This window comes from Phocoena sinus, chromosome 2 (genome assembly GCF_008692025.1).
Source record: "Phocoena sinus isolate mPhoSin1 chromosome 2, mPhoSin1.pri, whole genome shotgun sequence".
Lineage (NCBI taxonomy): Eukaryota > Metazoa > Chordata > Mammalia > Artiodactyla > Phocoenidae > Phocoena > Phocoena sinus.
This window is the reverse complement of record NC_045764.1, coordinates 17685811-17698117: the sequence shown is the minus strand read 5'-3', so window position 1 is coordinate 17698117 and position 12307 is coordinate 17685811. Positions and strand designations below refer to the sequence as shown.

Genomic DNA, 12307 nt, shown 5'->3' with positions numbered 1-12307 from the left:
TGGGAGGTCTCTTGTGGACCACTGTCCTGAAGTTGACTGTCCCACCTCAGAGGCACAGCACGGACTCCTGGCTGCAGCACCAAGAGCCTTTTATCCACACGGCTCAGAATAAAAGGGAGAAAAAGTAGAAAGAAGAAAGAAAGAGGATAAAATGAAATAAAGGTAGAATAAAATAAAAAATAATTAAGAAAAAAAAATTTTGTAAGTAAAAAAAACTTACAGATAGAACCCCAGGACATATGGTGAAAGCAAAGCTATACAGACAAAATCTCACACAGAAGCATACACATACACACTCACAAAAAGAGGAAAAAGGAAGAAAATCATAAATCTTGCTCTGAAAGTCCACCTCCTCAATTTGGGATGATTCGTTGTCTATTCATGTATTCCACAGATGCAGGGTACATCAAGTTGATTGTGGAGCTTTAATCCGCTGCTTCTGAGGCTGCTGGGAGAGATTTCCCTTTCTCTTCTTTGTTCTCACAGCTCCCGGGGCTCAGCTTTGGACTGGGCCCCGCCTCTGCGTGTAGGTCGCCGGAGGGCGTCTGTTCTTCTCTCAGGCAGGACGGGGTTAAAGGAGCCGCTGATTCAGGGTCTCTGGCTCACTCAGGCCGTGGGGAGGGAGGGGCACGGAGGCGGGGCGAGCCTGCGGCGGCAGAGGCCGGCATGACGTTGGCGCGCTGTGCGTTCTCCCAGGGAAGTTGTCCCTGGATCACGGGACCCTGGAAGTGGCGGGCTGCACAGGCTCCCCAGAAGGGAGGTGTGGAGAGTGACCTGTGCTTGCACACAGGCTTCTTGGTGGCGGCAGCAGCAGCGTTAGCGTCTCATGCCCATCTCTGGGGTCCGCGCTGTTAGCCGCGGCTTGAGCCCGTCCTTGGAGCTCCTTTAAGCAGCGCTCTTAATCCCCTCTCCTCGCGCACCAGGAAACAAAGAGGGAAGAAAAAGTCTCTTGCTTCTTCGGCAGGTCCAGACTTTTCCCAGGCCTCCCTCCCGGCCAGACGTGTTGCACTAACCCCCTGCACGCTGTGTTCACGCCGCCAACCCCAGTTCTCTCCCTGCGCTCCGACGGAAGCCCGAGCCTCAGCTCCCAGCCCCGCCCGCCCCGGCGGGTGAGCAGACAAGCCTCTCCGGCTGGTGAGTGCCGGTCGGCTCTGATCCTCTGTGCGGGAATCTCTCCGCTTTGCCAACAGCACCCCTGTTGCTGTGCTCTCCTGAGGGCACCGAAGCTTTCCCCCTCCGCCACCCTCAGTCTCCGCCCACGAAGGGGCTCCTGGTGTGTGGACACTTTTCCTCCTTCACAGCTCCCTCCCGCTGGTGCAGGACCCGTCCCTATCCTTCCGTCTCTGTTTATTCTTTCTTCTTTTGCCCTACCCAGGTACGTGGGGGAGTTTCTTGCCTTTTGGGATGTCTGAGGCCTTCTGCCAGCGTTCAGTAGGTGTTCTGTAGGAGTTGTTCCACGTTTAGATGTATTTCTGGTGTATCTGTGGGGAGGAAGGTGATCTCCGCGCCTTACTCTTCTGCCATCTTCCCCCTCTCCTGCATAAATGAAATCTTACAGTATGTGACTTTTTGAGATTGACTTTTTTTTTTCACATAGCACAATACCCCTGAGATCGATTCAAGTTGCCGTGTGTAATGGAGTCTGTTTATTTCTATTACTGAGTAGTATTCTATGCTGTGGATGTTTCTTCAACCATTCACCTATCATAAGATATTTTGGTTATTTCCAATTTTTGAATATTAGAAATAAAGTGCTTAGGAACAATTGTGTACAGGTTTTTGCATGGACTTGAGTTTTCATTTCTTTGGGATAAATGCCCGGGAATGCAATTGCTGAGTGGTATAAGTACATGTCTAGTTTTGTAAGAAGCTGCCAGACTAGTTTCCATGACGGCTGTACGATTTTACCTTTTCAACAGCAGTGTGTGAGAGATCCAGTTTCCCTGCATCCTTGCCAGCATTTGGTAGCATCACTGTTTTATTTTAGCTGATCTAAGAGGTGTGTAGTGACAGCTCTTTCTGATCTTAATTTGCATTTCCCTAATAGCTGCTGATGTTGAACGTCTTTTCATGTACCTATTTGTCATCTGTATATTCTTTTCAGAGAAATATTGCTTCATGTCTTTTGCCCTTCTAATTGCATTGTTTTCTCATTGTTGAGTTTTGAGTGTTCTTTATATATTCTGGACATGAGTCCTTTGTCAAATATGTGGTTTGCAAATATTTTCTCCTAGTCTGTACTTGTCTTTTCATTCTCTTAATATTTTTACAGAGGAAATGCTTTAATTTTGATGATGTCCAGTTTATCTGGTTTTTCTTTTATGGATCATGCTTTTGGTATCATTTATAAGAATTCTTCACCATTGCTAGGTGCTAAAAATTTTCTTCTATGTTTTCTTCTATAGTTTTACATTTAAATTTGTGATCCATTTTGAGTTAATTTTTGTATAAGGCATGAAGTTTAAATTCAATGTGGGTTTTGTTCTGTTGTGTTTTGTTTTCATTTTTGCCTATGGATGTCTAATTGCTTCAGCACTATTTGTTGAAAAGGCTGTTTTATTTCATTTAATTCCTTTTGTACCATTATGAGAAATCAGTTGGCCATACTTGTTGGGTATTTCTGGGTTCTTTATTCTGTTCTATTGATCTAAGTGTCTGTCACTCCACAGAAACCACACCATCTTGATTATTACAGGTGTATTACCAGTCTTGCAATCAGGAAGTGTGATTCCTCCCACGTTATTGTTCTCTTCACAATTGTTTAGCTGTTCTATCCTTTGCCTTTTCATATAAATTTAAAAATAATCTTGTCTATACTTACTAGAATCTTGTTGAGTTTTTTCTAGGAATTACATTAAAACTACACATCAGCTTGGGGAGAACTGACGTTACTATGTCGAGTCTTTCATCCGTGAATACCATTTGTTTCTCCAGGTTTTTGATCTTCCTTGATTTCTTTCATCATCATCGTATAGTTTCCGGCATATAAGCCCTGTACATGTTATGTTAGGTTTACATCTATGTATTTTATGCACATCTATAAACCAACAATTATAATCTAAGTATTTCATTTTTTATTGATTGTAACTGACATTGTATTTTTAATTTTGGCATCTGTGTTCATTGCCAGCATATAGAAATACAATGGATTTTTGTATACTAATGTTGTATCCTGTGACCTTACTGAACTTTCTTTTTAGTTCTAGGAGATTTTTGTAGATTCCTTGGGATTTTCTACAAAGACCATCATGTTATCTACAAATAAGAACAGTTTTATTTCTTCCTTTCCAACCTGTATGCCATTTATTTCCTTTTCTAGGCTTGTTTCATTGTCTAGAATTCCCAGCATCCTGTTGAATTACAGTGGTGGGAGCAGGCATCCTTACCTTGTTCCTAATCTTAAGGGAAAGCATTCAGTCTTCTCGATTATGTTACCAGTAGGTTTTTTATAGATGCTTTTTATCAAGGTTAGGAAGTTAGTTCTGCTCTATTACTAGTTTTTTGAGGATTTCTGTCATGAGGGTGTTGAATTTTGTCAGATGCATTTTCTGCATCAGTTGATATAAGCATGTGATTTTTCTTCTTTAGCCTATTAATATGATGTATTACATTGATTGATTTTTCAATATTGAACCAGACTTGCATTCCTGCAATAGACATCACTGGGTCATGGTGTGTAATTCTTTTTATATATTTCCAAATTCTATTTGCTAATATTCTGTTAAGGAATTTTGTTTCTATATTCATGAGAAATGTTGACCTGTAGTTTTCTTTTTTATTATTGGACTGATTTTTCATCTGATTTTTTATCTTTTCTGTATTCTTTTGAATACATTTATGTATCATTTGTGCTAGCAGTGGTCTACTTCAAGTATGAAAAAGGTAAATAACTTTGCAATAAAATATTAGGCACAGCTGAAAGTATTGCTTTTTATAGATAAGACTTCACTTTTAAGTTAACATTTAAATTTAAGTGTTAAGTATGTAATAGAAATATTATTTTTCCATCAAAAGTTATCAAAATTCTATCAAGGGTAGTTGAATTATTCAGCTAACTAAGATCATCTTAGGACATTTATTATTTCAATAGGTTGAAGAGGACTTTGTACCAAGTAGCTTAATAAAATCTTAGGAAATACTTAAACATATCTTCAGTAAAAGGGGTTATTTAAGGTCTGTTTCTTAGTTATAACACAGGCAAGTTTTATTTCAAAATTTGATTAGATACATGCCTTCTTGTCCTTTGTCTGAGGCTTTGCCAGTTCTGTATACATCACGTAAAATCAAAGTCACTATCATTAAACTGAGATCTTCTTTTGCCATTAATAAAGAATTGTGGTGTGGATTCATGGTTAAGCTTCATAGTTCGTTGAATGTGTATGGTATATTTGTAATGAGTAAGACTGTACATGGTGCACCCACACGTAAATGTATACATATATAGTATATGTGTGTGTAACTTTTCAAAAAGTAACTTTTTGCCTCAAAAAATTTCATGAGTAAAACCCAAGTGGATGCCTAAAACTATTCCTAGTGAACTTTAAAAGCTAGTTAATAAGTGATAATTTAAATTAAGATGTAAATCATGACTATGTCTTACTGATATGAACAAAGCTATCTGAAATGATAATTCTTGAGCATCCATGACATTACCTTGACAATCTAGAATGAATATAACATCGTTTATCCTATCTATCTTCTTAGAACTACATGAAATAATAGGTATTTTACAATGTATTTTGAGGAATGTTTCTATATGCAGTTTTTAGGAAAGGCATAGTTTCTCTTGTTCCAACCTGTTCTAATTTTACAGGATTCAAGCAAAAACTCGAGAATTTAGGGAGCGACAGGCTCGGGAGCGTGACTATGCTGAAATCCAAGATTTTCATCGGACATTTGGCTGTGATGATGAGTTGATGTACGGGGGAATTTCTTCCTATGAAGGTTCCATGGCTCTCAGCACCAGACCCCAGAGCCCGAGAGAAGGGCATATGATGGATGCTTTGTATGCCCAAGTGAAGAAGCCGCGGAATTCCAAACCTTTACCTGCAGACAGGTAGGCTCCTGGAGCAGTCAAGGTATTGCTTCCAAATCAACTTTTATATAGTTGTGACAAGGGAGTAGATTGTTCATCAATTCTCCACAACTAGAACTGCCTTTTATTAATGGCCTTTAAAAAACCCTTGTGTCTAAGAGTATTGAGTTTACACAAATCGAAGCCTAATGGAAGAACAGTAGAGATTTTGATAGCTTGTCTCATGATCCCAGAATATGTCATCTTGCTTTAAAATGGTTTCAGATGGGAGAACTAACCTGTAGTTTATAACTCACATAAGAAGCAAACTTGAAACTATCGTTCTTCTATTTAAGGCATATTTCCTTTTATTGCTAGGGGAACCTCTAGTCGTGGTAGTTAAATAGATGGGCAATGACATGATTTGTTCCAATTATGATTGATTTGGGCCACTTTTTTTTTTTTTTGGCGACATGATTTCATTTCATGAAAGAATTAGTGAATGAGATGTATAGTATAGTCAGTCTTCAAATTGCTTGTTAATAGCCACAGACCACAGGTCTGACTGTGTATATTAGTGTAGCACAGAGGAGTGCAATGCTGACCCTATGTTAATGGTTACATATTTATTTCAAATTTTATCTGAAACAATTTAGAAACAGATCTTCAGCTCCTTCATTTATGTATTCAAGCACCATATAAAGTTTAGTTCATGAAGAAAATAATATTCATTACTTTTTATTTGAAACACATGCATGCTATCATCATAAACAATACACTCATTCCATCCCATCTTGTAGTGATGTCTTGTACTCATTGCTATATAGTGAAGCTAGGCTTTAAAAATAGTAGGTCTCACTTCAAACTAGTGGTTCTTTAGCACACATCAGATACCTGGAGGGCTTCTTAAAACACAGCTGGATTAACCCTTCCCCAGAATTTTGATTCCGTAGGACTGGAGTGGAGCCTGAGAATTTGCCTTTCTAACAAGTTCCCGAGACTGATGCTGCTGCTATACTTTATGAACCCCTACAAGACTAGAGATGCGTTGGAATTCCTTTGTTTCTAGCGCCCATGAGCTATTTGGCTGCTTTATTTTGCAAGCTGTCTATGTTTTAGCTATTTACTTGCAGCTTTTTTTAATAAAGGTTTGCAAAGGCAACAGGTAACCCTCAGGCAAACCCAGCTAGAAGCGTTTTAAAGAGTAGCAAAAGGAGAAGCAGATCTTAGGGAAAGCTAGTCAGATTGTTGTTCTGTTCTTTCTTTTTTGTTTGGTTTTGTGTGGTTTTAGGATTTTAAAAAATTGTTTTATGAAGATCTATTTGGTGTTGATTGTAATGAGTGAGCCTTGTAAGTTGACATAGGAGGCTTATGGTTTATTTAAACCCCTTTGGTGTTCACTGTGCTTATTATCTAATATGGATGTATCAGGAGTCAAAGAGTAAGTTTATTAACGGCGAGTGACATTTTCTTAAAAAACTTTTGCTAGGTTTTTTTTTTTTTGCTGTACTTGTGGAAGCTGTTTGTCAAAGGTCAAATCGCACTTGAAGGCCGTGGATGCCCCATGGAAAGTGTTTTCTTGGGAGAAGACACACCAGCAACACTGGCACTGCCAGTTAGTAGCTCCTGGAGGAATTAAAAGAAAATTAGTTAACGTGTTATTGATCATTGGTAAAAATATTGATCATTTTCAGCACCTTGCACATCTAGTTTGAAAATCTAAAAGATAGTGACTTATAGTGACTATTCACATGACTCAGAAACTCCCCCTGACAGAGCTGGGAATCAGAAGGGGTCTCTCCAGCTCCTGGGGTCCAGAAATGGTTGCTTTAAACCCCCGTTTAAACCCCAGTGCCCTACAAGAGTCTAAGCCTCCTGAAGATCTCTGCAGATTTTCAAAAGGCCTTCTGTGTCCAGGGTCCTGACTACTAGGGTCCCCAGCATCCCAGTCTGCAGGCTCAGTTCTGCCCCAAGCTGACCTCAGACTGAAACTCAGCCTCCTAATTCATTTCCATCAAAATCCCACTCAGCAACATGTTCCGAAGAGGCTTTGGTCTTGGGGAGAAGAGCTCAGAATCGCATCATACACATCGGTATGTTCAAAGCCCCTCTCAGCCTCACTCAGGCACATCCCAGATAACTGTGTGTCAGAGACTTTACAGTTCTATGTATTAGTCTCCCAGAAGGGTGATGGGACTACAGACTTTCTAAGACATGTCCACCTCAAGAGAGATATAATTTATTTTTTTAAATGGATCACAGATATTTATGTTTTGTGTTTCTGTAATTATGATTTTTTCAGAGAATAAGCTGTCCATTGAACAATGATTTCACTAATCCAAAAAGTTGGGAATTATGGCACCTGTAAAGTATTTCTTCATCAACCTATAATTGAATTTGCATTTGGTTTGGAAATAATGGCATCACCTCCATTGCCATTTTCTGTCAGAGTAAAAGCTGTAAAAAGAGTGTTTCTCAGACTTGTGTAGCCTAGAGACTCTTTACAAGATGGTCTCTTGATACTGCCACATAGAGTTAAATTGTTTTGATTATAATGTTACTTAAATATGTATAAAAATAAAATAGGGCCGAACTCCTTCTGTTTACGGCCATTATGTAACTATAAAACCAAACATCTTTAGAAATTAAATACAAACAAAACAGTAAAACCATTACATTCAAATGAACAACATTAATTTAATGTGGCCAATAATGTTTTTTTTAAATCTAAAGTCTCACACAAATCATGAATATGGTGGTGGATGCTCCGTGCCTGGTTCATTTCAGTTTGTTTGCTCCACAAGCCAAGGGCTGACTCAGTTCAGCCATCACTCTTCTCAGTTAGATTCTGCAGTTCTTTTGCATGTCTGTATCCCATGACCTTTGACCCATGTGCTACATCCACGCATCCTAATGCATGAAGTCCAACCTGCTTCTCTTACCATTAACTCGAGACAGTAAAAGTAGCATTTCTTGGTGCCTCTGTGTCTGTAAACTTAAATTCAGACAGTGAAATAACATATAAGATGATCTAGAATATGCTTCTATTAACTTGCTAAAAAGTTAAATGATGGAAACATAAAACTTGAAACTCCTCAGAGAGAGTTTTTACCCAATAAAGAAACTCCCATCAACTAACTAAATTTCACCCGAGTTTGCTGTTGGTGTCAGATGAACTTTACTGTTCAAATTTTTGGATTTCATGGGAAAATCGCCAGTCCGTTGACAGTCTGAAGCGTAGCCTGAGTCTGTTCTGGGATTTTTTTTGTTCAGTAAGAAAGCCATGTTCTGAATTTCATTGCTTATAATTTTGATTGATCTAATGGAAATGTGGATCTGGTGGTCCCATGTGGAAATAACCAGGGATAATTTATTAAGTGCTGTGAACTTGATGTCAAAATGGGACACTTTCTCAGTTTCCACGTATTATTTATAAAATGCTTTTTTACGATAGCTTCATACTCTGTCTGGCAATATTGTCCACGCCTGTTTAATTGGATTGACACATGAAATATTATCTGACTGTACCCTTTGGCCATTGTTACTACTATTTATTAATGCCCTTAGTAACATTCTGAGTTTTCATATTGGGTGGATGCCAGAGAAGTCGCCCCTGCCCTTCTGTTTTCTATGAATAACAAAGCTCAAACTCACAAAAGTGTTGGTGAACTTACTTTTATCCTGCTTATAACCAGAGACCTCAAAGATGCAGCTATTGTAAATGATCCCTAGTCCTATATCTCTTTGGTGGAGTGTATTTCCTATGTGATTGCTGTGTCTTCTGATGCAGCGCCTCTGTATTCCCACGTTTCTCCCACCGTGGGAGACACTGCTAGTCGCCTACCCAGCACCTCTTCTCTCCCTCTTCCTTACCTAATAGGATCCCCATTTTGTTCAGGCTGGTAATGTGCCCAGCTTAAAATTTTCAATTTCCCGGGCTCCCTTGCAGTAAGAGGTGACCACATGACGTTATTCTGATGAATGAGCTAAGTGGGACTCATTTATAGGATCCACAGTCTCAGAGGATGGGACTTTCTGCCAAGCTAGGTTTTTCCTGATGAAAATAGAGCCGACTCAGCTTTTTCCCTTTGCCATTTTCCCTTCTCCCTGCCTGGATTTGGATGGTGCCCTTAGATGGGGCTCATCTAATAAGCCTGAGGATGAAGGCCACATGGAGGAAGAGGGAAGCAGCCTGGTCCCTTGAGCAGTGGCTTCAGTCCCGGGATGCCCGCCCTCTGCTCCTGTTACCTGGGAACTGAGCCCTTCCTTACCTAAGTCTCCCTCTCTCAGGGTTCTGTTTCATGCCCAACACCATTCTGAGTTTAGGGAATCATGCACACAAGAGTCCAAGGGAATCATCATCTTCATATCAAGGTTGTCTGCACATTGGAGAACTACCCCCTAGTCAAATCATTGCCACAATATTTTGTGAAATTAAGTAGGAATTGTGAGATTCTTCAGTGTCATTCAATAATCTCTTCTACCTTTTGTTTTGCTAGCCTCTACTTAAAGAAATGTTATCAATCAAATGTCTGCTAGCATTTATCCTTTTTTTAATTGATGTATTTGAAGTATAATTGACATACAATATCGTATTAGTTTTGGATGTATGACACACTAATTCAACATTTGTACACATTGTGAAATGATCAGTGCAATATATAGTTACCACGTGTCACCATGAAAAGTTAAAAATAATTGTTTCCCTTGTGATGAGAACTTTCAAGATTTGCTCCCTTAGCAGCTTTCAAATTTGCAGTGCAGTGTTACTGACAGCATTTATCATTCTTAACTCTGATATACCACTCTCTCCTACCTCTATCAATAATCCTGTTATAAAATCAGAAACTCTTTTTTTTTAATTTCATTTATTTATTTATTTGGTTGCGCCGGGTCTTAGTTGCAGCACGCAGACTTCTTCGTTGTGGCATGCAAACTCTTAGTTGAGGCATGCATGTGGGATCTAGTTCCCTGACCAGGGATCGAACCCAGACCCCCTGCATTGGGAGTGCAGAGTCTTACCCACTGCGCCACCAGGGAAGTCCCCTGTTATAAAATCAGAGGCAGCTAAGTGTGATGTCCAAGATACACACTGCCTGACTTTTGTTCTGGGCTCGTCCACCATTAGTGTGAACTCTGTGCTTCATTTTCCTCATCTATAAAATGGGGATAATAGTGGTACTTACCTCATTAGGCTTGGTGTGGACTAAGTCTGTTAATATCTTCCAAGCACTTAGCACAGTGCCTGGTCCACAGTAAGCACTATTTAGGTGTTTGCTGTTGGTATTATAAGTTGGGAAATGGGCACTTACTCTCAGGAAAGGACAGCATCCCCATCCGGATACAGAAACAAGTAAGGAATGAAAATGGAATGAATAAAGATGGTTTTATTCCTTATACTTAACATACATATAAAAGTGTGGGGATGCAGCTCTCTGATGCCCGCAGTTCAGTCATCAAGTAGGTTGGTCATTAAGTATTCTCCATAAATCACATCATATCATGAACCATTTCTCTTTAAATTAGGACTTATTGAGTTCAGTGTGAGGCATACCAGATTGCTTCTATAGTATAAATACTTGGAAGAAAAAGTAGATGGTGGGTACTGAAAAAATGCCTTATTTGAGAATGAGTTAGGGGGATAGTGGTGTCAGGACATGAGTCATCAATTTCAGTCTGTTTTTTTGCGAATTTGAAGGTATTCGTTTTGTACTTTCATGGAAGTCTTTGAAGATCTTCCTGTTTTACTTTCATGAAAGTTTTGCTGATTCCAAGCTTCAGTGCTCCATAGAGATATGGAGGTTTGGACTTCTCAAACCTTGGCGAAAATGTTGACATTGCTCTTTACATCAGATTGTCTTCTGGTGGGCCAGGCAGGTAGGGATCATCCTCTTAAGAATTATGAAAGCCTGCATTCTAGAACAGTGATCTTTCAAATTTTGGCATGTATATCAAGAAGGTGGAGTGCTTCTCGCCAGTGTTGACCTCCACCCATTGGTATCCTGATGCAGTAGATCTGGCTGGGGACTAAGAACTCACATTTTCAACAAGCACCTCAGTTGACTAATGCAGTTGGTCCATCCACCCTTTGAACAGTACTATTCTTGGGCTAATAAAAAACGAACTGGAACTCCCATTATCGGTTACTTTAGTAAGGTCGTTTACAGTGAAGAGGTGAAATAATTTATAATTTCCATACTGGGTACAGCTTTAACTGGGCATTCATAAATACCCATTTTTCACCTATGACCGAATCATCATTTTATTCAAAAGTCAGCCTGCAGGTGTGTTATTCATAAACTTTATTCAGTGTTTCTTGACACTTACCAAAAAGTTTCTTTTCATGTAAATTATACAGTTTCAATTCAAAATTTCGTGTGCTTTGAATTCTAGCAAAGAATTGATGGAATGTCGGTCGATAATGTTTTTTATTTATTTGAGGACACGATGCAATTCATATTTTTATAGTCAGATCCCAGAATCTGTAGTTAAAAACTCCACAGAAAGACAGCTCTAATGGACATTTGCTGACTGTCACCATGCAATCATTTGCCACGAAGAGAGCATTGTCCTCAAATATAATTGAAATAAAACAGTTACTGTGCTGCAGTAAATCTAAACAGCAGGAAAATAGTAGGCTAGACTCCCCCAGCTTGCTGAAGACACCTTAATGGAAACATAAATACCATAATCATATGCTTTTTGCATGCATTTTACGACTAAAGAGAAAATGCCGATTTTAAAAGAAAAGACCTCTGTGAACTTGTTTTTTCCCCCATTAAAAACCGGAAGCCAGTTGTGTCAAAAGGAAGTCTGGCAAACACAGAACAAAACTAATTTTCTTAGCTACAGGCTGTTATTAAACAAGTGCTCTTTTTAAAAGGTTGGGTTGTATAACAAAGTTGTATTTGCTATTCAAAAAGTCAAATACAATTTTATTTACTTACATTTACTTAGTTATTTTTTTTTTTAATCTCGGCTTTTCTTGAGTTGTGAGAAAGTAATTTTCAAATGGAATCCATCTCATTGTAACATGTGTTTTGCACATGTTTTGCTGATGAACGAGCTCCATCCTGGCCCCATCTAAGTGTCCCCACTACACGTCTCTGACCTTGGCCAGCTCCATCCACCTCCTCTGTCTGTGCCCGGACCACCTCTCTCTCCCTGCTTGCTGAGGATGGGTTTTCGTTCTTCTTGGCCGGCCCTGGGAACACTCTTCTGGATCCCTGCCCCACCCCTGCAAGGAGCCTGCTCCTCAGGCCCCCCTCCTGGTCCCTTCTTAGCCTGTTTGTC

General features: G+C 39.5%; 1 protein-coding gene across 19 annotated transcripts in view; it reads left to right on the top strand.

Moving 5' to 3' along the window:
* Positions 1 to 12307, top strand: part of PARD3 (par-3 family cell polarity regulator) — a 639255-nt gene that overhangs the window by 469260 nt on the left and 157688 nt on the right. For all 19 annotated transcript variants that reach the window (XR_004348311.1, XM_032621841.1, XM_032621839.1 and 16 more), the window contains one exon: positions 4814 to 5056. Coding sequence is in view for 18 of the 19 variants with exons in the window: in XM_032621841.1 (XP_032477732.1) it covers positions 4814 to 5056 (243 nt within the window). In the remaining variant the exon portion in view is untranslated. The remainder of the gene's footprint in view (positions 1 to 4813; positions 5057 to 12307) is intronic.